Source organism: Columba livia, chromosome Z (assembly GCF_036013475.1).
Source record: "Columba livia isolate bColLiv1 breed racing homer chromosome Z, bColLiv1.pat.W.v2, whole genome shotgun sequence".
NCBI classification, from domain to species: Eukaryota; Metazoa; Chordata; class Aves; order Columbiformes; family Columbidae; genus Columba; species Columba livia.
The window spans coordinates 34,005,714-34,030,193 of NC_088642.1; the positions used below are offsets into that span (position 1 = coordinate 34,005,714).

Consider the following 24,480-nt stretch of genomic DNA (forward strand, 5'->3'; position numbering starts at 1 on the left):
AGAAGTTGCTGGTCTGTTAAGCTCTGGAACAACATCCATATAGCAAACACTAGCTCTGTTCCAAAAAACACTAGGGGTGAGCTGCTTTTTAATCCCTTCTGCTTTTGTTGGTAGTCCAGAATAGTAATGTTCTGATAACAGGAATCCTCTATTTTCAGGCCTACATTTAGTCACAGTTTATCCTATCCTGATCTTGTGCCAACATTTTCCTTCAGTTTAAACCACTCTGCTCTTTAGCTCTATATACTCAGATAAAAGATATAGTGCTTTCTGTTTAGCCTCTAGCTATTCCCTGCTACATTTGCCTATTCCCTCAGCAATAACATTGCTTCATATCATTATTAATTTATTTTAGGCATCTATCTGCAGATTAATTTTCTTCTGTGTAGTCAGACCAGAACAGTTTACAATGGTTTACTTTTAAGCCTATGACTGAAGCCTTTTATTCTTATCAGACCAGACAAAACCTCATTCTTTGAGGATTCTCGTGGGAAGCTGTGAAGGCACATCCAGGCTGCCCTCAGTAGCACTGCATGGGGGTTCTCTTCAGTAAGGCTGAAGCAGGAAGGGCTAAACCATCGACACTCCTCCTACCCACTACAACTGCATTACTTCTAATAATCAGCCTAAATAAGCTGTTTGTAATTTATACCAACTCATCTTGTGACGATGCTTTCAACTTAATAGAAAAGTCACCCCTTTGGTGACGCTATCACCCCATTGGTCACGCTATCCTAAATTAGGTGACCTCTAATAAATAACTTCATATAAATAATATGAATATTCACATAAATAATATGAATAATATGAATAATATGAATATTTATATATTCATATAAATAATAAACAAATAACAATAAATAACTTCACAATTTAAAACTTGCATAGTGGTATTTTCCTTTTCCTTTTTTTTTTCTTTGATTTGCAGAGTGTAATTTTACAGCTAGTATCAGAATTGCTGATCTCTGATTAATTTTCTGAGTAAAACGCATTCTAGCGGCTACACAGGAAAATGAATTCATTTGTAGCTTGAGCTACAAACATGGAGTACAAAAATACAAAATTAAAAAAAGAAAAATCTTAAAATTGTGCATGTAATCAGTACCAGCATGCCTAAATTCTATCAAATGGCTCTGAAGATTGTAATATGTAAACACAATGCATTTTATTTTGGACAAAACAGGAAATAACACAACCGGCCAACTCATCTGCAGTTGATAACTTCAGGAGAGTGGAGATTCAGTAGTTACTAAACTTCAGCTGATTTCTAAGGTAAACTGCAACAACCCTAGAGTAGAACTTCATTTAATTGTATAATAGACTACAGTATATTTCATTTATTATTGTATCTGACTTAAGGAACAGAGTATGACTTTGATCTTAATCCTGGTCTGTATCTGCAATTTCTTTTATTTCTTAAGACCGGGTACTATTGGGGTTGGCAAGGACAGTCACAGATTACTTGTTACATTACCACCCTCACACTAGCATAGCTTGTGCTGCAGCCTCTCCTAGAGCTGTGTGAACTCAAGAAGGAGTGTAAAGGATACCTATAGACATGGGAATGCCCAAATATCTACTCTGAAGCACTTCAAATAAAATATTGATTTAAATGGTCAGATATGCATTTAACGACCTTTTTTTATTATTATTAATAGTACCAATTTCAATCTCCAGTGCACCTGTCAGTAGCACCAGAAGACCATTCCCTACACATGTATGCTCTGAGCAGGAGACCTGAACCTCCAAGCCCGTGGCTCGGTTTCCTCGCCCCTCGCCATTTGGAGAGCAGCTCCCACGGGCCCTGAGCCCTGCTCCGGCCAGGCCCGCCGTCCCCCACTCCCCACTCCACCCCGGCGCGGCTCGGACGGGCCGACAAGCACAGGCTAAACGGCAAACGGCGCCGAAGGACAGGTGGCGGGTGGCTGCGCCTGCCAGCGGACCCGGGCGGTCCTGGGGGCGAGGCCGAGGCCTGCCGGGAGGTGCTAGGCCTGGCCCTGCCGTATCCGTCGCCATGACAGGCGGGCTGCTAGCGCCGCTCTCGCCGCCTGCAGGCGCCGACACCCTTTCGGGTAGGGGCAGGGGCAGCGCTCCGCTCCCGGGACCTGAGGACCCAGCGGCTCCGGGCGCCTCGCCCTGGGGAGGCGGGGGGAGCGGGAAGACGCACCCCAGCAGCGACGCGCGCCGACGGCGCCCCCTGCCGGCCGCGCCACTCGCGACGCTCCGGGAGAAACGCTCCCCGCGCCGCATTGGATGAGTCCCCGCGAAGGGGTGGGGGCGCCCCACGTGAACCGGCATAGTGGCCCTTCCTGCCCCCCGGCGCCCCTTGGCGGCTGCTAGCGCCTCCCGCCGCGCCGGCATGGAGCGGGGCAGCGCGGCGGCCCCGGCGCAGGCCGAGGAGGGCGAGGAGCGCGAAGGCTGCGCGGGCCTGTGGGAGCTGCCGGTGGAGCGCTGCGAGAGGCGGCCGGAGTGCGGGCGCTGCAGGTGACCTGCGGGGCAGGGCTGGGGCAGAACCGCGGGGTCGCCGGGCCTGGCCGGCCCTCGCTCCGCCCCGGAGGCTGCGCTGAGCTCCGGCGCATCGTGCCGGCAGCGGGGCGGGCGGCGCAAAGCTCCGGGCAAACGGGGGTTGGTTACTTAGCAACGGGGCAGGCGGGCGGCTGCTCGGCGGGGAACTTGCCCTCACCCGCCGGCAGCGGCTCGAGTTTAACCCAGTCTCGCGTGTCCGCGCGCGGAGCTGCCGCCGGATCCGAGTTCCAGTTCCGGGCCGCCCCGTGGCCTTTTCACTCGGGAAAGCGCCGTCCGTGCGGCGGGGCGGCCACAGGGGCTGAAGAGAGGCTGGCCGCCATCTGGTGTGTTTTTATTTGTTTATTGATTTATTTAAGACGTTTCTGGTTCTCACCAGTCATGTAATTCTGGCTGTACTAGGTTAGGCCCCCGGCCACTGCTTCCAAGCACAGACAGCCCCTGTGACACCTGGACAAGGTGGAAAATGTTCACTGGAGACTCTGGGACTGCTTCGTAACCTGCTTATATGTCTGTGTACATGTGGCCTTTTAATGGAGCGAGTTGGCAGTATGTCAGTTCCTGAACTGAAAAGTTTGTTCAAAACCACCAAAGAAAAACGTTTCCAGTATTGGTTTTATATGTTTCTGTTGATTGATAAAACAAGTACAAAGGCATGTGATTTTGCTAACAATGTCGTTGTAGTCTCTTTAAGACTTAAGAGTTAAGGAGCTTTTTTTTGTGTGTGTGTGATGTTCCTGTAAATAAGTCTTTTAAATACTCTTCTTGACAGTTGATGAGTTTATTACAAGAATTGTTATCTGATAACTAAGTTTGACTTCAACATAAAAAACATGTATAAGTCGTAACATCTGTAAATGCTAACTATAAAAAAATAAACATAGGGAATAGTTAATGCCCAAAGATGAAAATGGAGCAGATGCATGACACTTAACTTTTGCTACTCTCTGTTTTTCTAGTGAGTGTTAGCTCTGGGGACTTCTTGAGCCAGATATGGTTTTGTGTTTACTTAGTATGCCCCAGTAGATATTTTTTTTGTGTCGTTTTCCTTCTGTGAATTTCTCCAGTCCTTGAGCACACATACAACTGTCCTATCCACAGCATCTGGCTGGCAAGAAGAAACCTCAGGCCTACAAACCCTGGGTGGGAATAATTACCTTTTAATTTATTTTGAATCTGGCTTCTACCTTCCTCTTTTGCACACATTATTGAAGGTGTGAGCAAGCCAGTGATCTATACCTTGGGTAATGTGTTTCTGCTTATTCTCAAAAGAACCCTCCCTCGTGCTATGACTGCTTAGTTTCCTAGTAACCTTTTTGGTAAGGGACTTTGTTAAAAGCCCTTTGGAAAGCCAAAGTTAATTTTTGATACAGCACCCTCACCCACATGTTTATTGAATTTTTGAAAGCTCTAAATAGTTTGAAAAGTAAGATTTCCTTTTGCAAAAGCCATGCCAAGTCTTCTCATGTAAATAATATATTTTTGGTAACTGTTCACTAATTCTATTTTCAAATCTAATTTTGGCTTACATTAACAGTTTTGTTACAGATTTTTATTGTTGCTTTATGTTTGCATTTTCTAGTCCTGAGGTGCCAAGGACTGTTAAATGAGGGTTAACCCACTGTCGTTGATTATTCCGCTATTTAACTTCGAGTTCTTTTAGAATGCCTGTGGGGTGCTGCTGATTATTTTTGTTTATTTTGTCACTGTGTTTCATAATCTCCGCTCTAATTTCTTCCATTTGGGACAGATTCTGTTGCGGGGGAGTAATTTAGGGTTCTGCTTACTGCAGAACAATGTTTAGATTTCTTAAAGAGAAGTGTGACTTAAAAGAGTTTGGTGGCTGGTTCACTCTATTATTTGCTGCACGGGGGAAATACGCCAACCCAAATGCTGCTGACCTTCTCTCCAGATGCTTGTACCCGTTCACGAAGCAAACTTCCAGGTGCCTTCCCTCCCTGATAACTGTTTGCTCTGGGAGCTGTGTCCTGGAGCTCTGGAGACAATATTTGAGGTCTTCCTGCTTTTCATTGGATCTTTTTCTCTTATTCCACATGGGCCATTGCTTTGTTCAGCTGTAGACGTTTATGGTCCATAGCCTTGCAATACTGTTTTGTCTGAATAAATCCTTTCTTCTCAGCGAAGTCCAAAACAGGCCTTACCTGACAAGTGTTAAGCGTAGTTTGTAGTTGCTTTTGGTAAATATGAGCAGAACTTTATAGATTAAAATTTTAGCAAATCCAGCTTACCAAGTAACATGAAGCAAAGAGTATATTGAAGATCATACAATCTTATATCTCTAAATAATTAATTACACTTAGTCTGCATCTACTTCAGCTAAATGATTAATATTGAACTTGAATTGGGCTCATCCACTGACCACTGAGTAGTAAAACCATTGCCATACAGCTCACTTATTTAGCAGGGAGAGCTCGAAGTGAGCTCATCCAGGCTGTCGTATTTATAGAATGAAGTGGTTGACTCACAGTCAAATTGCATACAGTAGGAGAAGTGTGCACAAGACTCCTTGAGCCCACAAGTTGCCGGCGTTCAGTGTGCCGTTCTGCTTCCTTGTGCGTCTCCTGGAAGCTCTTGGTGTGGCTGCAGCTCAGGCCTTTACCTCCTCTGGAGCCTGGACCAAACTGCTGATGTTTGGCTGGGGGGATTCTCTGACGAGTCACCTGCAAAAATGGTTTCCAGAATAGGCATCTCCCTCTTTCTTTCATGGTAAAACCTGATGGAAAGTATTTACTCAATTAATCATCACCATGTAGTGTTAAACCTCAGCTTCCTAAAGAGTTCTAAATGAATTACACTTGCTGTGAAGAGCATGGGTGCAGTGAGGACAGACACTGAAAGAAATGTAAAGGGAGAGAAATGAGGAGGACAAAAAGACCACAAAGCTGCTTGCTTTTCAGGAAACAAAGAAAATAATGTTTGTTTGTTTGTTTTTTTTTAAAGTAAAGTTTTGATGGAGATTGTGATGCAAAACTGAATTGTGCACTCAGTCTATTTTTGCAGTGCATCTTCATCTTCTTCCTCGGGAATATAACTAAACTATGCTTGTCACTGAGCACAGCATTATGTGGTGTGAGTTAGAGTAAAAGTGAATAAGCCAGTGACTTAGGATACGTCGTGGGAAGGAATATCATGAAACTTAGTTACTACCCTCACCAGTATCATGATGGTTTGGGGCAGATATTTTTAACTCAATCCCTCCATTTCCTAAACTATAGAGTAAGTTTTTCCTCTAAAGCACCTTAATGACAGTGGTTTAAGAGTATCAGTGTTTAAGAGTATCAGTGTTCATAGTGGTGGTGGTCTGACTTCACTACAAAGCACGGAAGAATGTGTTTCCTTTAGCATCATCTGATGATTCCACATGCAGACCCACCTTAAGGTCTTGGTGGTTTTCGATAAGGCATGACAGCTGATTGACAGCTTTCTAACAAGTACTCAGTCAAGATGTGAAATGGAAATGTAGGTGTAAGGTAGATAAGTTTTTATTTTGGGTAATGTAAATGATGTGAGTGTCCTGAAGGAGCAGAATGTTTCTAAGTATGATGGGTTTGAGGCTTCCTTTTGCCTATGGTGGCTCTATGGTGGCTGTGGAGAAGATGCTAGCATTCACATTTGATTTTTTTTTGTTTTTTAAGTGTGTGTTTAAGTGCTAGTTTAAGGAAAAAAAAAAAAAAGGATCGTGGGAAATGATCCTACTCATAGTTGGTGTTTGAGATGGCAAATGGCTGGTGCAAATGAAGTGTGTGCAGTTGACTTCATGCTATTTTATTTTTTGAGGCTACAATGTAATACATATTCTGCCAAAACCAAAAGGTGAATGGTGATAAACCATTGATGGTTATTTGATCACTTCTTAAGGCTTTCTCGGCCAACATAAATGTTCAACTTGCTATCAGAAGTTGAGGCCACACACCCAAACATTTAAATTGGAGAATCAGCTAAATATGGTTTCTGAGTTGCTGTTAGCATAGAAAAAAATGACCAAGCTCCGCAATTGAAGCCATATAGGACAAGAATTTGACTTCATGGTGTGACACTCAGGGAGTGGTCTGAGATTTTGAATTTGTGTCCTTATGCGGGTGAGAATGCAATCTTTTCCGGATGCATGGTGTGCTATTAGGGAAAAAGCCTTCTTCTAGTACAAAAGCAATAAACACACAATGACTTGTTACCACAGATCTTGACTATGCAGGTGCAGAATTGTATTGTAGTAGAAGAATTTCTGAAGAACGTTTTGAGGAAAAATTGAAAGATTTAAAACTGTGAGTATAATTTGCGAGTTGTGGGTATTGCTGGGTCTTTGTAGGTGATCACAAGTCCTCAGTGGAAACAGTCTTCTATGTTGGCAGGACTAATTTATGTGCTAGACTTAGGATAACACGCATTGGTGTTTTCTTAAGTTCTGCTATGATACTGAAATTAAAATAGAATTCTCAAAGGAGGCAAAAACCTCTAGAAATAGATACCTTTTCTAAACGTGGAACTGCCTTTCGGCTTCTTAGTCAGAGTCAAAGGTTGCATTATGAAGATGCTACATATTGTAGTTTATATGACAGTACCTAGAGTGTGTCTGCAGCATCAGCATTTGATGAGGAAGATATTTTGGTAGGTAGAATTCAGTATTTTTCAGATATGTCTGTCAGAGCATATGTGAAGCCTATATGTTGAAGAAATTAAATCTTAGGTCTGCCCTTGGATTTGTGTTGAAGTGTTTGGGCAGTGACACAACTCCAGTTTTAGGCTGGGGAGGAGGGGAGGGCCTAGCATGGGAACACTGGGCAGAGAAATTATGTCTTTCAAGAGTTGTCTTTGGCTATTGCTAGTAATAGTGAACTGAGTAAATTGTTCTGTGTGTTGCAGCATAGCTGAAGGAATCAGAAGTCATGGATTTTTGGCACATGGAACTGAACTTTATTTCTTATGGCTTTTTTCATGTATTACTTTTGACAAACATGGTGCATTTGCAGTTGTGTTGTACCCTTGTGTTTGCCTAGTAACTGCATACGTAGGTTTTTTCAAAGTGTCATCCAAACTTGGAGACAAAATTTGCTGAACTGCTGAACTTTTGTAAACTAGTTTCAACATACATTAGCCTGATAAAACAGTTACAGACCTTATCACCTGTAGGCTGTATTTCTTAAAAAATAAATGGAAGTATTGGCAAAGATTTCTTATTTCCTTGCTGTGAATATAAAATAAGAGCGTATTCTTGACATTTAGTGATTTTTATATAATAATTACAAATATATAAGTAGTTTGATATGGAAGGGTAGAGATGTAAAAGTATTAAGTACATAGGCAACTACGAAGGGAAAAGAGACCTTGGTGTAAATCAGGTGCCTGACCATGCTTTGGAGTTTTTTCAACCCAACAAGTGGCATGAAGAAGAGCTCTTTTGCCATGGCTGAAATCTTTTTGATACTTGATTTATGCATTCATAGCCAGCTTAGATGTCTGAATATTTGCATGCAGAGGTCTGAAGCAGTGCTCTTAGAAAGCTAGAAGGTGAATTAAGTTCCTAAGCAAGGAATTGGCTTCCCTGTGCTCTGACTTTGAGTTGATTGTTCTGGCCAGCAGAAACTCCAGCCACAAGACCGCAGAACAAATGATTGTGGTGAGTTTTAACACATGTGCAACAAGGGGATAACATTCCTCAAAGGTTTTATAGCCTAATGCAGAATTATTTACCAGTAAGTGCTGCAACTGCAAAAAGTTATTTTATAAACTCTGAAAGTTTATTTCAGCATTAAGTGGTTCTGTAGATTCTCCTGTCATTGAAGTGGCAGAGATATTTATGTAGTAATATGTTAGCTTTGCTGAAGAGGCTATGAAATTTTAGTAGGGCTTTCCACACGGAAAGCAAGAGTACACAAGCCTGAAAGTCTCTACTGTTTGAGAATTACCTGTTTCCTTCATAGGTATGTATGTCTTTTGAGTTTTTAATTTATTTTCAGTAGAAGATTCTCAGGGAGTTTTGTTGTGATTTAGCCCCAGCTGGCAACTAAGTACCACACAGCTGCTTTCTCATTCCATGCCCACCTACCCCCATGGTGGGATGGGAAGGAGAATTGGGGAAAAAAAAGAAGGTAAAACTCATGGGTTGGGATAAAAACGGTTTAACAGGATGACAAAGGAAGCAATAAACACAATAACAATAAAAGATTATATATAGTGAGGAATACACAGTTCAGTTGCTTGCCACTCGCTGCTGCCCAACCCGCTCATGAGCAGCAATTTCGTTCCCCAGCCAGCTCCCCTAGTTATATGCTAAGCATGATGACATATGGTGTTGAATATCCCTTTGGCTAGTTTGGGTCAGCTGTCCTGGTTGGGCCCCCTCCCAGCTTCCTGTGAAAATTAACTATCCCAGCAGAACCCAGGACAAGTTTTAAAGAATGTTAGGGGGGGTCTCTTGAAATTATTTACTTAATAGTAAAATAGGTGTAGAATTTACCAAGTAAAGATGAAGCTGTAACTTGTTTGAAATTGATTAACTAAGATATATGTAATCCGTACCACATTTTAGGAAGAGAAGCTAATGGTGAGTGGAAAAATTAGCAAACATTAGAAGGTTCAGTGCCTCATATAATCTTAACACTCTTTTATTAATGTTGCTTTAGATTATTGTAAGTTAAAATTGTAAGTATCAAGCTAAGCATTGGTCAGTGGGTTTCAGTTTAATTTTGCTCTGCATTTGCTACTTACTATATCCAGAGTAATTTCTCATGCTGTTGTTTCTTTGGCCTGTGTAAGCAGTAATGAGTGGTGCCAGAACTGTTAATGAATTAAAAATTTTAGTGACTTGAATGTTACTGCTTTCTGCTGGGCTAAATTTCCATGGCATTTATTCACTTCCTATTATATTGTGATCAGATTAATGAGTAGTGACCTTTTTAGGCCACTTATTTTGTGCTTGGCTGACTTGGTTAGCATCCATTCTGATATGCTGGCATTAAAAAAAAAAAACCACAAAAAATAAACAACAATAAAAAACACCCATCAGGCTGGCCTCATCCTTTTGACTGTGGATAGCTATGGGCTAGTAGGAGCCCAACCAGAGATGAGAACTTCAGCAGAGAGTAATCTTGTTAATTAAAACGGCTCTAGGACCTTTGATCTGCTTTTTTGTAATTATGCTGAGTGCAATGTTGCCTTGGGGATGGTAGCGTTTTGTAAGAGAAGCTAAAGATGTTCCAACATTGATCAGACCATTAATCATGAGTACTAAAAATACCAACTGCTCCTTTACAAGAATTGTTACTGATTTTTTAAATAAACATAACACAAAAGAAAAGCTTAAAAAAAAATTCTACTTTTCATGCTGTGATGATTATGAAAAGTAGGTGAGAGCTGAAGACTGTTATCCATAAACCCAGATTCAAGTTGGTTTAAGTGCAGCCAATTCTGTGATTTTTCTTGTAATTTGTTAGGATGGAATCTGAGACTGGCATAGATGAGTTTTACCTGGAATGTTGTGCTATGAAACAGAAGATTATTTCCTTTTGAGGTAAGCCAGTCCTGACATATCCCAGAGTTGCTTATGACATTTAAGCACTGTAGATTTTGTCTGAACGTCTTGTGACTGATGTAGTCTTACTTCACTCAGATTCTTCTTCCGTTACCCCATCTTGTTTTTTCTTCTTTTGTTTCCCCTCAGCCCAATTGAGTTTCATTTTTACAAAACCAAGCTCTGCTATCACTTCAGAGGTACCACTTAAGCCTCTTTCTCTCCTTGAATCTGTATACCTCCTTGATATTTTCTTTTTTCCCTTTTTTCCCTTTTTTCCCTTTTTTCCCTTTTTTCCCTTTTTTCCCTTTTTTCCCTTTTTTCCCTTTTTTCCCTTTTTTCCCTTTTTTCCCTTTTTTCCCTTTTTTCCCTTTTTTCCCTTTTTTTCCCTTTTTTCCCTTTTTTTCCCTTTTTTCCCTTTTTTCCCTTTTTTCCCTTTTTTCCCTTTTTTCCCTTTTTTCCCTTTTTTCCCTTTTTTCCCTTTTTTCTTTTTTTCAACCTGCCTTCCCTGAGAATGAATTATCAGGTTGTTCTGACTTTTTCCACCTGTAGTTTTTTGGCTGCCTTCCGTTTACAAATATTTTGTGTTTGTCTTCCATTTCATTTGTAGACAGTGGTTATTTCAGTCTCCTCCTTTTAGTGACTGTATTTCATACCATCTGATCTCCCATCCAGAGTTACCCCTTGCAATGCACTTGTGTGTCACTTTCTCATTTTCTAAGTCAAATGCTGTCTTCTGAGCTTGGGATTCAGTTTTCTCTTGGCTCTTTTGTTGCTTTACCAGAATTGTACTTCTGTTCCACAAGCTCTTCTGAAATGTTTTTTTGTCAAAGTTTGTAATACTTTGGGCTTGGACCAAGTAATCCAGCTTCAGACTCCTGGATATGTCAGGCTGATAGCCGCCTGTTTTGTTACTGGAAGCACAGCTCTCCTTTGGCTTCTGAGACATAGTCCTTGGTATTTTTACCTCTGTATTGCTACATACCATTTCTGAATTATATCACCTACATCTATGAGTTTTAGCCAGAGTTTATTTTTAAATTCTTGTTCTCAGTTCCTAAAGCTATTAAAATTCTATGTCAATACTGAAGACCTGCAAACTGTCTGTAACAGATGGCTTTTGTTTGATTTCAAGTTTGTCTTCTGAATGTCCAGCTGTATCAGCTTAGTCACATAAAGGAGAATATATCCTTTCGGCATTTAATTTTTGGGCACTGTGTGAAGAAAGCAGATAAAATGAGTCCTGGAGGACTTGTACTGTGGCTCTTCCAGCACAACAGTAGAAAACTAATTGTTTATGTTGTAAATTTAAGTGTAGTTTTTTTCTTGCCCAGTAAGTAGCCAAACACTTGCTATGGCTGATCTTTATTTTTGTATATTTTTTCTTAGTTTTGTCTATAATAATGATGGATAATGCAGTTTTTCTGAGTATGCTGTTTGTTTTCTTAAGCAGCCAACCAACTGTTATCCAAAAGGCTAGAGATTTTAAATACAATTTAGTGTGCATGCTCCTTGGGTTTTGGAAGGAGCACCTTAAAAGCCACGCTTTTAGTATGAATGGACAATATCTGCTTATATGACCTTACAATGTTTGTTATAAAATATTTTCATTTTCTTATGATGTCATGGAATAAGTGTTCTTCCTTATACTTCTGTTTGCTACTAGCAGTTCAACATTTCTATTTATTATGAAAGTCCAGTTTTATGAAATTGAATATAGGTGAATCATACACTAGGGAGAGAAGAAATGGAGCAAATTGGAATGAATATGAAATGTTCAGGAATTACATATTTTGATGCTCATCTGAGATAGTGCAGAGAAAATGCTCCTTACCTTAAATAAAACTTCTACAGTTTTGGCTTTATTAAGGAAGCCTTCCAGTCTGGAGAAATCCACTGCCAGAAAAGTTAATCAGAGATAAGGTCAGACTGTTGTGAGGAGACCATGGCTAACAGTAACTAGTTTTGTTAACATTGGGTTATATTCTTAACTGCTAGAAAACAGTAAATCAAGAGAGTGGCATTCTATAAAGAAGGATGCTCAAAAAGGTTGATTTGAGGATTCTTATGATTTCCTACTTGTATGAGACAACAGTAGTGGTCCACTTCAGTTTTATAATGTATGGAACTTTCTTTTCCTCATAGTTCTGAAATCAGTATTATACTTAATGCCCTTTAATTTTTTCCTCAGTGTCTATTAGGATTTGATTTGGGAACTCGAACTTGTCTCTTTTTAGTGGAGCTTTAATCAAATAGAGTTTTACATCTGCAAAATCATCAGGGTTTAAACGTGTTTGCTGTTTTTAATAGAAGGGCTTGTTAACTGTAGCCTCTAATAGGGAATTTCTTCATTAAAATACCAAAGAGATGAGCAATTAAATCCAGATGGGCTGTTTCTATTGGAGGCCTACGTTTAGTTCACTCTGAACATCTAAGTTCTTTTAAAACCCTAATGTATGACAAAGCAAGTAGCCAATGCAGTGCATTAAGTTGATTTTAAGTGCATTTAGAACGTATCATCTCCAAGCAGATTAAAAAAAACCTTATTGAATACAACAAACTCTTGTGTGTATAGCCTCTTCATGCCTTATGAAACTGAAGCAGAGACTCTGACGGATAGGTGTGTGTTTTAAACTGAAGTAGTTTCAAAGGGATCTAGACACCTAAATATCTTAGAGGTTAAGTCCCTAAAACTACTTTGACATTTGTAATAGTACAGTGGATATAATCTGTCAAACCTTATTAAGTTAGTTATCCTTTAATGTCATTCTGTTAGGAACCACTGCTTTGGTTTCATTTTCTATTAATGTGTGAAAATACAGATTATGTAGCAATTTTAAGGAGGAGAAGTTTAATAACTGCACTGTCAGAGGATTAATGAAATAATGTACCACAAAAACATGCGGAGGTAGGAGAATGAAAGAAGATCAGCATGCCCACCTTCTGGTTAATGGATTAAATAGCATCTAACCGTGACGGCATGTTTTGAAATAGTGGTAGTTATATTCATCCAAGTGGATAAAAATATTAGGAAGGCATTTGATGATTTTCTGCGGTATCAGAGTAGTCAAGCTGAGAAGATACAGACTAGGTGAACAGGGCTACAAAATGAACAAAGAGCATGCTGGGTTCTTGAGCTCAAGTGATCAACGGTTCAAAGTCTGTGAGACAGTTACTTAGGAGATTTTCTAGTGACGAGGTTTGTGGGGTGTAAGGCATGCACAACAATCTTGCAGGTAGCACTGACATGGGAGGAGCAGTTGCTGTACTGCAGGAGAATAGAGCTGCCATTCAGAGAGACATTGACAAATTGTAGTTAGGAACTTAAAAATTCAGCAAATTCAGGGCCCTGAGCCCAGGGCTGAACAAGCCCTGGCAGCATTGGGAGCCTGCGCACTGTCTGATGAGGGAACCACTGCAGCAAAGAACCAGAGAACTGAGTTGGGCTGAAGGCTGAGTAGGGGCCGGTAGCATGTCCTGGTGGCACGAGAGGTCCAGATCATCCTGGCTGTTTCAATGAGAGTGTAGCTGCATTTCAAATTAAAAAAAAAAAACCAAATTACTCTTTGTGAGAGTGATTAAATGTTACAGCTGATTGTCTGGTGAGACTGTGGAATCTCCATCCTTGGAAGTGCTCAGATCAGGTTGCTCAAGGCCTTTGAAGTTATTCCTTCTTTGAGTGGGAAGCTGGCCTAGATGACCTCCAGAGGTCTCTTCTTCAAATTATTTTACAAGTCTGTTTCTAGCTTTGTCCTGTTGTGCTCTGAGTTAGTACCAGTGGCCTCTCAGACCACGCAGTGCTGATTTTCTTAGCAAAATCTTACTGTTGTGATCCATCTCATTCCCATCAGTCTCTTAATGATGTATTCAGGTGCAGTCTAACCTTGTTTTTATTCACTATAATAAGCATGTTTACCAAATAGACATTATTTATAATATTATATATTTGGTATGTATATTTGTTATAGTGTTTCCAAGTTATACAAGAAAGGTTCATCTGTGCGAAAGACTTCAAGCTTTCTTATTCAAAGGGAAGTACTATTTTAAGATATTTTCCATAAGAAATGCTGCCTGCAAAGCACCTTGAGTGGTCATTAGGTGTAAATAAATATGGTTCTGGGGTGCGATATGGTGACTGCTATATTCAGCATTTAGAAGCAGTTGTGCTTAATTGGTTGTATATTTTAAAAGCAGTATCTTACAGAGTTCTCCAAAAGCTGTAGAATAACTTAATGAAATTGATGCCTGGTTAAATAGATAAAATATTATGTATTCAGTAAAAATCAACACATTGTAATGAAACATAATAACTGCTTATTGTTTAATAACAGATAAAATACTTTAAAATACATTATTTTGTTGCATTATGCCAGGAAACCGTTGGTCTGCTTTTTAATAAGTTTGATGCTAGATCAAAATCAAAGTATGTTTGACAGAAGTACCTGCTATTCAGAAAAAGGACACTAGAGTGTACTGTAGCATTAGTAATACTCTTACAGCTAAGGGCTATCAGGAGGTCTTATGAACAGAATATTGCTTGCACACTGTCTTTTTTCGTGTGATGTTATAATTTTGAGTTATACTGAAGTTCACTGAACGTATAAACACAACTCCATTCTTCTACCATCTATGGCAGAAGAAGTGAATAGTAGACTAGAATACTTTAATTGAAGATTCTATTTAATATTTAACCATTTTCCTAACGTTAGGTATTCGTCATATGAAGCTCTGTTAACTGTGTTTTTTGCTTATATTCAGTTGAAGATAAATTGCAGAGAATGGTAAATTTTCCTTTCAACAGAAGTATGCACTCTTTAAACAAGTCTTGTCTGATGGAAAGCATCCACTTTTATGTTAATGCTGAATATAGATTAGAATGGGCTTTCTATTGTATGTGAATCTGTTTTACGAAAATAAAGTATAGAAGTGTAGCAATACCATCCTTTCATTGGCTTTTTTTTTTTTTTTTTTTGTGTGTGTGTTATTTGTGAAAAGAAGAAAGAAATTCATACCTCTAAGTGACAGGATACGGCATTGTTGCAAGGACTGAGACATATAAAAGCTTAGCTCTTTTAACTTCTGAAAGATGTGTGGGTACTGAGCCTGCTTTCATTAAAAATCAATGGCAGAATTCACTTCTAACTTCATTTGGTGCAGAACTGAACTTTTAATTTCACTCTTCTCTCTTGTCTGCTTGTTTCAAAATAGATTCAGACTTTGTTTGCTATTAGCAAATGAAGTATACATGCCAATAAGCTCTGTCTTTAAAATAATACTATATTAAGTATTAGCTGACCAGTGCCAGCAATGGATGCCCAGAGTCTGGAGAAGGCTCACAGGTCATCGGGAGAGCAGCTGAAGAGCAGCACAAAGGAATTTCAGCCACTGCAGCCAGTAAGTCAGCTTCATTGCTGGCCCAACTTCAATGCCTCTATGCAAACACACGTAACATGGGGAAGGAACCAGAGGAGTGAGAGATGTGTGCACGCCTGCAGGGCTGTGTTCTTATTGGCATCATGGAGACATGGTGGGATGGCTCCTGTGACTGGGGTGTTGGAATGGAAGGACACAGGCTCTTTAGGGAGGGCAGGCAGGGGAGACGAGGAGGGAGTGTCACCTTCTATGTCAATGACTATCTGGAGTGCATGGAGCTCTGCCTGGGTATGGATGAGGAGCTGACCAAGAGCTTACAGGTCAGGAGGACAGGGACAGGTGACATTATAGTGGGGGTCTGCTACAGGCCACCCAACCAGGAAGACCAAGTAGATGAGGCCCTCTATGGACAGATGGGAGCAGCCTCACATTCACAAGCCATGGTCCTCACTGGGGACTTCAACCACCCCAATATCTGTTGGAGGGACAGCAGAGCAGGGTATAAACATTCTAGGAGATTCCTGGAATGTGTTGGTGGTAGCTTCCTTCTCCAAGTGATAGAGAAGCCAATGAGGAGAGGAGCTGTACAGGACCTTATTCTGACCAACAAGAAGGGACCAGTGGGGAATGTGAAGCTCAAGGGCTGCCTTGTCTGCAGTGACCATGAAATGATGGAGTTCAAGATGCTTAGAACAGTGAGGAGGGTGCACAACAAGCTCACTGCTTTGGACTTCAGGAGAGCAGACTTTGTCCTCTTCAGGGATCTGGTTGGTAGAGTACCATGGGACAAAGCCCTGGAGGGAAGAGGGGCCCAAGAAAGCTGGTTAATATTCAAGTTTCACCTCCTCCAAGCTCAGGAGCAATGCATCCCAAGAGAGAGGAAGTCAGGCAAAAAAGTCAGGAGGCCTTCATGGGTGAGCAAGGAGCTCCTGGACAAACTGAAACGCAAAAAGGAAGGTTACAGAGGGTGGGAGCAATGACAGGTAGCCTGGGAAGAATACAGAGAAATTGTCTGAGGGATCAGGTTAGGAAAGCTAAAGCCCTGATGGAATTGAACCTGGCCAGGGACATCAAAGTCAACTTGAAAAGCTTCTCTAGGTATGTCAGTGATAAAAGCAAGACTAGGGAAAATGTGGGCCCTCTCCAGAAGGAAGTAGGAGACTTGCTTACCCAGGAGGCTGAGGTACTGAAAGACATTTTGGCTTCAGTCTTCACTGGCAAGTGCTCTAGCCACACCGCCCGAGTTGCAGAAGGCAAAAGGCAGGGGCTGGGAGAATGAAGAGCTACCCACTGTAGGGGATGATTAGGTTCAAGACAATCTAAGGAACCTGAAGCTGCCCAAGTTCATGGCACCTGATGAGATGCATCCGTGGGACCTGAGGGAACTGGTGGATGAAGTTGCTTAGCCACTATCCATCTTATCTGAGAAGTCATGGCAATCTGGTGAAGATCCCTCTGACTGGAAAGGGGAAACGTAACCCCCCTTTTTAAAAAAGGAAGACCCAGTGAACTATAGGCTAGTCAGTCTCACCTCTGTGCCCAGCCACATCATGGAGCAGATCCTCCTGGTAATATGCCTGTGCAGATCTCATGAAATTCATGGAACAGGCCTGTGCAAACCTCCTGAAGTTCAACAAGGCCAAGTGCAAGGTCCTACACGTGGGTCAGGACAATGCTAAGCACAGATACAGACTGTGCAGAGAATGGATTGAGAGCAGCCCTGAGGAGGAGGACTTGGGGATGCTGATTGTTGAGAAGCTCAACATGACCTGGTGGTGTGCACTTGCAGCCCAGAAAGCCAGCCATATCCTTAGCTACATCAAAAGGAGTGTGGTCAAGGGAGGTAATTGTCTCCCTCTACTCCACTCTGGTGCAGCCCCACCTGCAGTACTGCATCCGGTTCTGGGACCCCAGCATAAGAAGGACACGGACCTGATGGAGTGAGTCCATAGGAGGCCCACAAAGGTGATCAGAGGGATGGAACACCTCCTCTGTGAAGACACACTGGGAGAGTTGCACTTGTTTGGCCTGCAGAAGGGAAGGCTCCAGGCAGACCTTACATCAGCCTTCCAATACCTAAGGGGGACCTACAAAAAAGCTGGAGAGGTACTTTTACAAGGCTATGTAGAGACAGGACAAGGGGTAGTGGCTTTAAACTGAAAGAGGGTAAATTTAGATTAGATATAAGGAGGAAACTGCACCATGAGGGTGGTGAGGCACTGGAACAAGCTGCCCAGAGAAGTGGATGCCTTGTGCCTCAAGTGTTCAAGGGCAGGTTGGATGGGGCTTTCAGCAAGCTGGTCTGGTGGAAGGTGTCCCTGCTATCGTCTTTAATGTCCCTTCCAAATCAAACTATTGTGTGATTTGAAATAAGGTGAAGTTGCATAGGTAGACCTAAATTTCAAATAGTAAAAGACCTATTGCTTGTGTGGAGATAGAAAAGTCAGTTTTGTTGATACTTGGTCTGTGTTGCTGGAAAAAGAAAATCCTGTGGATATAACTTCGTCTTCAGAGCAAAACTGAAAAACTTTGTTAACTTGTGAAGTAACCCTTAATGACAAGTTATAATTATCCTTTTAATCAAGAAACCAACAACAAGAATGAAATGACAATGCATGAAGCATTTAGTTAATTTAATGTCAGTTTTGTAGATTGCATTTACAGAGCTTCAGTTGCTGTTTGAACCACTGAATGCAGCGAACTGTACTGTTACTAGCACCAGTCCATCAGCTTCTCGAGCTGCCTTTCCCCTGGCTCCCTGCCACGTTGACTATGACTGTATTCCACATGACTTGCAAAAGAGCCTGTGTTGCCTCACGCCAAGGTACCAGCCTGAGAGGAGAGGGTAGGAAGGGCTGGTTAGCCCCCATTTTCTGAGAGTCCTGTGCAGGAGGCTCCTTGGGCAAGCATGCAGGGGGCTAGTAATCCTACCAGAGCCAAGGCTAAAGAGAGGACCCTGCCCACTAGTCCTGGCACATCAGAAGAGGTTTTTTCTGTACAGAAGTCGAAGTTCTATGTATAATATAGTTTTTGTCCTTTTCTGGATTATAATGAAAGCTTGGAGCCAGCCAAGAATCAGTGCTCTGTGTCTGGTGGCTTTTATTGTTTTGGAAGAACGCTATCATTCTGATGAAAAGAGGCTGTGTAGGATGCGGAAGCAAACTTCCTTTAGGCTGTGCTGATGCTTCTCTAATTTATCAGTTACGTATGTTCTTGTGTGTGGAGATACAGATGTTAGCAATGTGCTGGACTGATTTGTTTTGCAAATTGTATAAAATTATAATAAAATTTGTGAGTAGTTGTGTACATATACAATTAAGACTTTAGTAGTTGTCACTAACATAAACAGAAGCCGAAATGCTGGTAAAAGTACTAGTTGTTGGTGAGTATATTAATGCTTGCTGAAACACCCTTCCACAATGTTAAATTAAATTTAATATTGAATGGAGTTTTTTGTTTTGAAGCTTGCTGACGTTGGAGTGGCTGGAGCAGCGGGGTGCCAAGGGCCATGGGCATGGTGCAGCCAGCAGTGGTGGTCAGATGGGTGCTGCTCAGGTAGGGCACTCGTGGCCTGGCAGGAGCAGCACAGGTTGGGTTTTGGCTTAGTGACCCTTCCTAGGGAAGCCACGTAGCAGGTACTTTCTATGTTATAACCATTTTTGCTTCTCTGGACTGTTTTATAGCTTAGTGGTCTCTGTGCTGTTCTAGTCCATGCCTTTAAGATAGTTTTCACCTTTTTATTTAAAGTTCCAGTGAAGAAAAGAAGATAATGGAAATATTTTCAGCCAGGTTAGGACAGACTTTTCTAATACATGATGTTGCAGGTAAATAAGTAACAACTGTAATTCTAGGCAAGTAACTGCTCACAGCTTTTCTTCTTTTTCATGTATGAACCTTTAGTAAGGGGAATAGGTCAGATTGTATACCTGGAGCTCATAAAATCCTGCCTACGCAAAGTTGAGATTCTGTCTCCAGTTAAAACCAATGAAGAGATAAATTAAGGAAGGGTTAGGAATGAAAACTTCAAGCAAGTCTCTTTGACAGCCTTTACTTTTCTAAGTATTTAGTACTTCTATGTTTGAAATGTTTTGGTGCAGCATTTTCAGATGTAGGCACTTCTTAACCGTCTTTTAAATAAGCTGCTTTAAATAGACCATAGCTGGATGGAGCTTTATCACATAAACCCTATGGCACAGTTTCTTATTTTGTAATTATTATTTCAAAGGCTAAAACAGTAAGAAGATTTTGAGGAAATGCAAGTCTTTGACAAACAGTCAAACAAATGTTTGTCTGTAGTGTTGCAAAAAATATTTTCAGGCAATAACATCCACAAACCTCATTTAACTGAATAAGGAACTTAAGAACATTAATTTAGGAACTTCATATGTTTTTAAAATATAATTCTGTTTTCACTTTGTGCTGTTAACTGGAGTATTCTCTGCATATATACAAATGGATGAAAGAATCAAGTTGCTCATTTGGATTTTATTTTTTTTTATTGGATCTGTGGGTTCCTCTGTTTTACAAGAAATTCTGAGCTTTACCACGAGATGTTTTGGTTGCAGAATTTTTCTGGTTTGTCTTTTCTTGTGACAGCCTCTAAACTTCTGAGATGGATTGGGAATTATAAAGCTGACAATGTAAAACTTCAGTTTAACTTCTTAATCTTGAATGTTACAATGGCTTGTTTTAAATGCCATTGCCACTTCACCTCTTCAACAGATTTAAAGCTCTGCTGACTGTCTGGCATCAGGCTTGTCAGAGTGCCAGCTATTTTGCCAGACTGTAGAGCCAATATGCATGAAAATGTCAACAATCTCAGGCTCATTAGTTTTTGGCTTTCCTGGCCTCTCTGTAATGACTGCAGTGTTGCATAAGTTTTTAAAAATTTACTCATATTAGTTACAGTCATAACCACAGCCAACTTTAATGTAAACAGTTAAAAGAGCGTTTTTCTGCTGATTTGTTAATTTCAATTATTTGCAAGGAAAGCTGCCTGACAAGGTCTGCTTCCATGTAAGAAGTTAGGAAAATATACAGGGTGCATATTTTGTTCTTTTCTTTTTCATAGCTTTTGTCTTTTATAGCATTGGAAGATGTTTGTTGTTTTTAATATGTTCTGATTAGCCTTGTAAAGCTGCCATGAACATGACAGGCTGAAAAAACCCCAAAACTTACTTGTTTGTCCTTTATTTGTGATTTAACTGGGCAGGCAGAAAGGTTATTTGCCTTGGGAAATGGTCACATAAGAACACTGCACAGCATACAGCCTTTAATAAAGGCGGCATGGACCTTGTTCACATTTCTGAAGTATATTGATTTTTGTCTATATACCTTCAGCATGAAAATATGTAAGAGAACACTCCTTGAAGACAGCTTACACTCAACATATAGTATTTCATACAGCTCTGTACTAATGAATCTATTAATTTTGTTGGGTAAGTTGTTATCTTCTATTGTGATGTCAAAGTCTAAAGGAAATGTCCAAATTAATTTAAACTACTTCTAAATGTAACTGCCTGTCAGTGAACTGTTATAAGCTTCTCTGTAAAAGCTTCACCCTCAAGTGATAATTCTCTAAGTAAAACTATCTCTTCACTGTGTAATACTAATACTAAAAACCTATTGTACTATTTACTTAGTGTTCAAAACCACTATGAAAAATATGGTAATGCAAAATAGAAGGGAAGTTTGGAAAGATACATAAACTACCAAATGCTTGAAAGGGAAGACTTTTTCATTACCAATCTTAGATATTTTTACAAATAAACATTTTCTGGAGAGAAATATATATATACACACAAATATATGTATGTATGTTTACATTTTTGTGTAATTTTTCTAGAAATGCAATAGCTGATGCAATTTTCCAAGACAGGAACGTTGTCCTTATTGAGACTTATGAGCTTGTCATGAGTTAAATGACTGCCTCCATCCCTGACCTCCAGAGAGTTGCCTTTTTGGTCCAATTTTAGTCTTAAATCCAGTAAGAATGACATCTTGTAATCTCTGTAAGAAGGCTTTTAAGATGTTTTGCTTCTGTTGTTCAAATCCAGATCAGTTGAGCTTTGACTGAAAATCGTTGCAAACTGATAGCTGTTTGGCACTGAACAGAAAATGAATCAGTGATGTAAATCCCATTTTCCTTGGCTGAGTTTCAACAACAGAAAACTCCAAGCTCAGGATCAGCACAAACACCACAGCTTCTTTAAGACTTGCATTGAGGATAGTATTTATGATTTCACTTTTTGAGATACATTTTGTTGATATTTTTCAGCAAGAGCTCAGGACGGAGGTACTGAAGTTATTCTGAAAGTAAATGTTAAATGGGACTACTTATAGTCTGTACTCTTGTTCTGAACACTTATTTTGCTCAACTTTTTCTTCTGTTGGGTGTAGAAGCTGAATATTGTCTATTGCTTTGGGGTTTTTTTTGAGCTCTGTGGCTCAACAACTTGCTTGTATTGTTCTTCAGCAGTAAAATGTGCTGATGTTTAGCATGCCAGTGAAGACTGGAAGACATGAGAGCTGCTTGTTCATGACCTTACAGCTGCATTCTTTTAAATACTGGCTTATATGAGTAAACTTGGAACAAATGGGGCAGACCCAAGGTTTGTGTGGTGCAGAGTGGTGAATGGTGGTGAACAACAGGTGCCTAGGGATGAGCGTAAATACAGTACAACCATAGAATGGTATTTCGTGGCTCATATGAATCGTGGTCCTGGGGTTTTCTGAATCTGAATGCCAATCTCCCTGTTTTAGTGGCTCTTGATGATGGATACCTGTGTCTTGCTGTGCATTTTTGTTCCCGTCATCATGCGATAAGATGTACAATGTAGCTATTCATGAAACAGATGCAAATAGGTGTTTCCTTTTGAACTTCAATCTCTGCTGGTGTTGCCTGGTTCCTCTGAGAATTAACTGCCTTATTCTTTGGGTTTTCTGAAGTGCGTTGCTCTGGGCAAAGACCCAGAATTGTTTTAAATTTGCAAGAGAGCAGTAATTTTTCAAAGTGATGGGGAAATCTTGATTGAATATGGTGCAAAACATAAGTTTTTTTTGTCAGGAGGATTGTAGCCCATATTTGCTGAGGGTGGAAAGTGGAAAGAAGGGAAAGGGTTGTATCTTCTCACATAGCATGTAGGAACTGCTGAGAGCTGATGCCAAGGGAATCTGAATGTGAGGAAACAGTGCTGTGATCTCTTAACTGCTCACTAGTAGTGCATGCCTTGCTGAGGGGTGGGGAGATGGCTCTGTGTCCCTGTCCTCCTTTCTGAGCCTCTTTCCTGATGAATCTCTGACCCTATCACATTGCCTTCTTCCGTTTCTGCATCCTTGCCTCTGATAGTTCCAGTGGTGGAATACTACATTGGTTCAGAAGTAATTTTTATCTAAAAGTATTGTATTGGTTTTTGAGTGCCTGTGTTTTGTATCATACTTCTCTGTACTGTGACCAAGCTTGCTAGTGTCTTCTGGCAAGAACAGATCGTGCATTGTGTCAACTGTACAGTTGTCAGAAAAGTTCTCTGGAAACTAACTTGTTAAATACAATGGTAACCTGTATTTAGTCTGTCACTTATGTTCATGTTGGTTTGGAAATTCGTGGTACTTCCTTGAACCTTCTCTTGTACAAAATGCTTAACATAGTCTGATATATTTGAGTGAATTTAAAATGTAGGCTGCAGTGCCTTTTACGGGAAATAGATGGAAAAGTTTTGAAACTTGTTATAGAATACATTGCAGGTCCAAATTGATCCAGTCTGATAATGCCCTAAACGCTTGTTTCTAGGACGATGCTTCTCTATTTCTGCCTGGCACTCTGGAGCAATGAAAGGACGCAGCTGACATTTGTAGACATTTATATGGAGTCCTGACATTCAAACTCAGTGCCTCTAGCTCATTAGCACAGTTCACATTCTCTGTGCATTGGAAAATGATCTTCCACAAAATGTAAAGACTCCAAGTGACTTCACAGCTCACTCGTGGTATAGTGGTAGAGCTTTTCTATGAATTAGAACAAGTATTCCAGATTTCTTATAAACTGAGTTAGTTTATTCCTGTGGCACATTGCTTGAATTTGCTGTCCCTAATTATGTTGGAAAGGGTACAAAAGCCTCTGTGCAGGGTAGCTGTAAAATTTCTTTAAATAGTTATATCTTTACACCTAAAGGCAGTTTGTTTGCAAAGTAGTTGATGCATGTGGGCAGGCAACATGGAAATAAGCTTTTTCGTGTTATGTGTGATCTTTTATTTGGATAGAGTATCTTCTCTGTGCACATTTTTACAGGGGAGGTTAACAGAATAATTAGTCTTGTGCTCTTTAAATGTATTTAGAGCTGATGAAGAGGTTGAGGAGCTGGGGCTGACATGGTGTACTTGTGTGATTTGTCAAGGAATGCTGGTTGACCTGTCAGTAGATATGATAATAAGTTTTGAAAGTTGTATTTTATTATTTAATGTGCATGTATAATTAATTACCCTTTAAGTTTACAAATTTGAAGCTCAAAAGGCACAACTTCCGGCTTGTATCAGGAGTAGTGTGTCTGTCAGGACTAGGAAAGCGATTGTGCCACTGTAGTCGGTGCTTGTGAGGCCCCACCTTGAATACTGTGTTCAGTTTTGGGCCCCTCATTGTAAGAAGGACATTGAGGTACTAGAGAGAGTGCAGAGGTGACAAAGCTGGTGAGGGGCCTGGAGCACAAGTCTGATGAGAAGCGACTGAGGGAGCTGAGGCTGTTTAGCCTGAGGAAAAGGAGGCTGAGGGGAGACCTTATTTCTGTCTACAACTACCTGAAAGGTTGTAGCATGGAGGGTGTTGGTCTTTTCTCCCAAGTAGCAAATGATAGGACAAGAGGAAATGGCCTCAGGTTGTACCAGGGGAGGTTTAGATTGGATATTAGGAAACATTTCTTCATTAAAAGGGTTGTCAGGCATTGGAAGAGGCTGCCAAGGACAGTGGTGGAGTCACCATCCCTGGAGGTGTTTAAAAGGTGTTTAGACGAGGTTCTTAGGGACATGGTTTGTTGCTACAGTTAGGTTAGGTTATAGTTGGACTT

At 40.7% G+C, this 24,480-nt stretch overlaps 1 protein-coding gene across 3 annotated transcripts in view; it reads left to right on the top strand.

The window, feature by feature from the left end:
- Positions 1-2,208: 2,208 nt before the first annotated feature.
- DTWD2 (DTW domain containing 2) overlaps positions 2,209-24,480 on the top strand; it is an 87,584-nt gene continuing 65,312 nt past the window's right edge. Inside the window, exons 1-2 of one of the 3 annotated variants that reach the window (XM_065045349.1) lie at positions 2,788-2,849; positions 9,975-10,051. In XM_065045349.1, coding sequence (XP_064901421.1) covers positions 10,014-10,051 — 38 coding nt within the window. In that variant the 5' untranslated portion in view covers positions 2,788-2,849; positions 9,975-10,013. Of the gene's footprint in view, positions 2,485-2,787; positions 2,850-9,974; positions 10,052-24,480 lie in introns of those variants that run through there. The other 2 variants (XM_065045347.1, XM_065045348.1) reach the window with 2 other exon arrangements.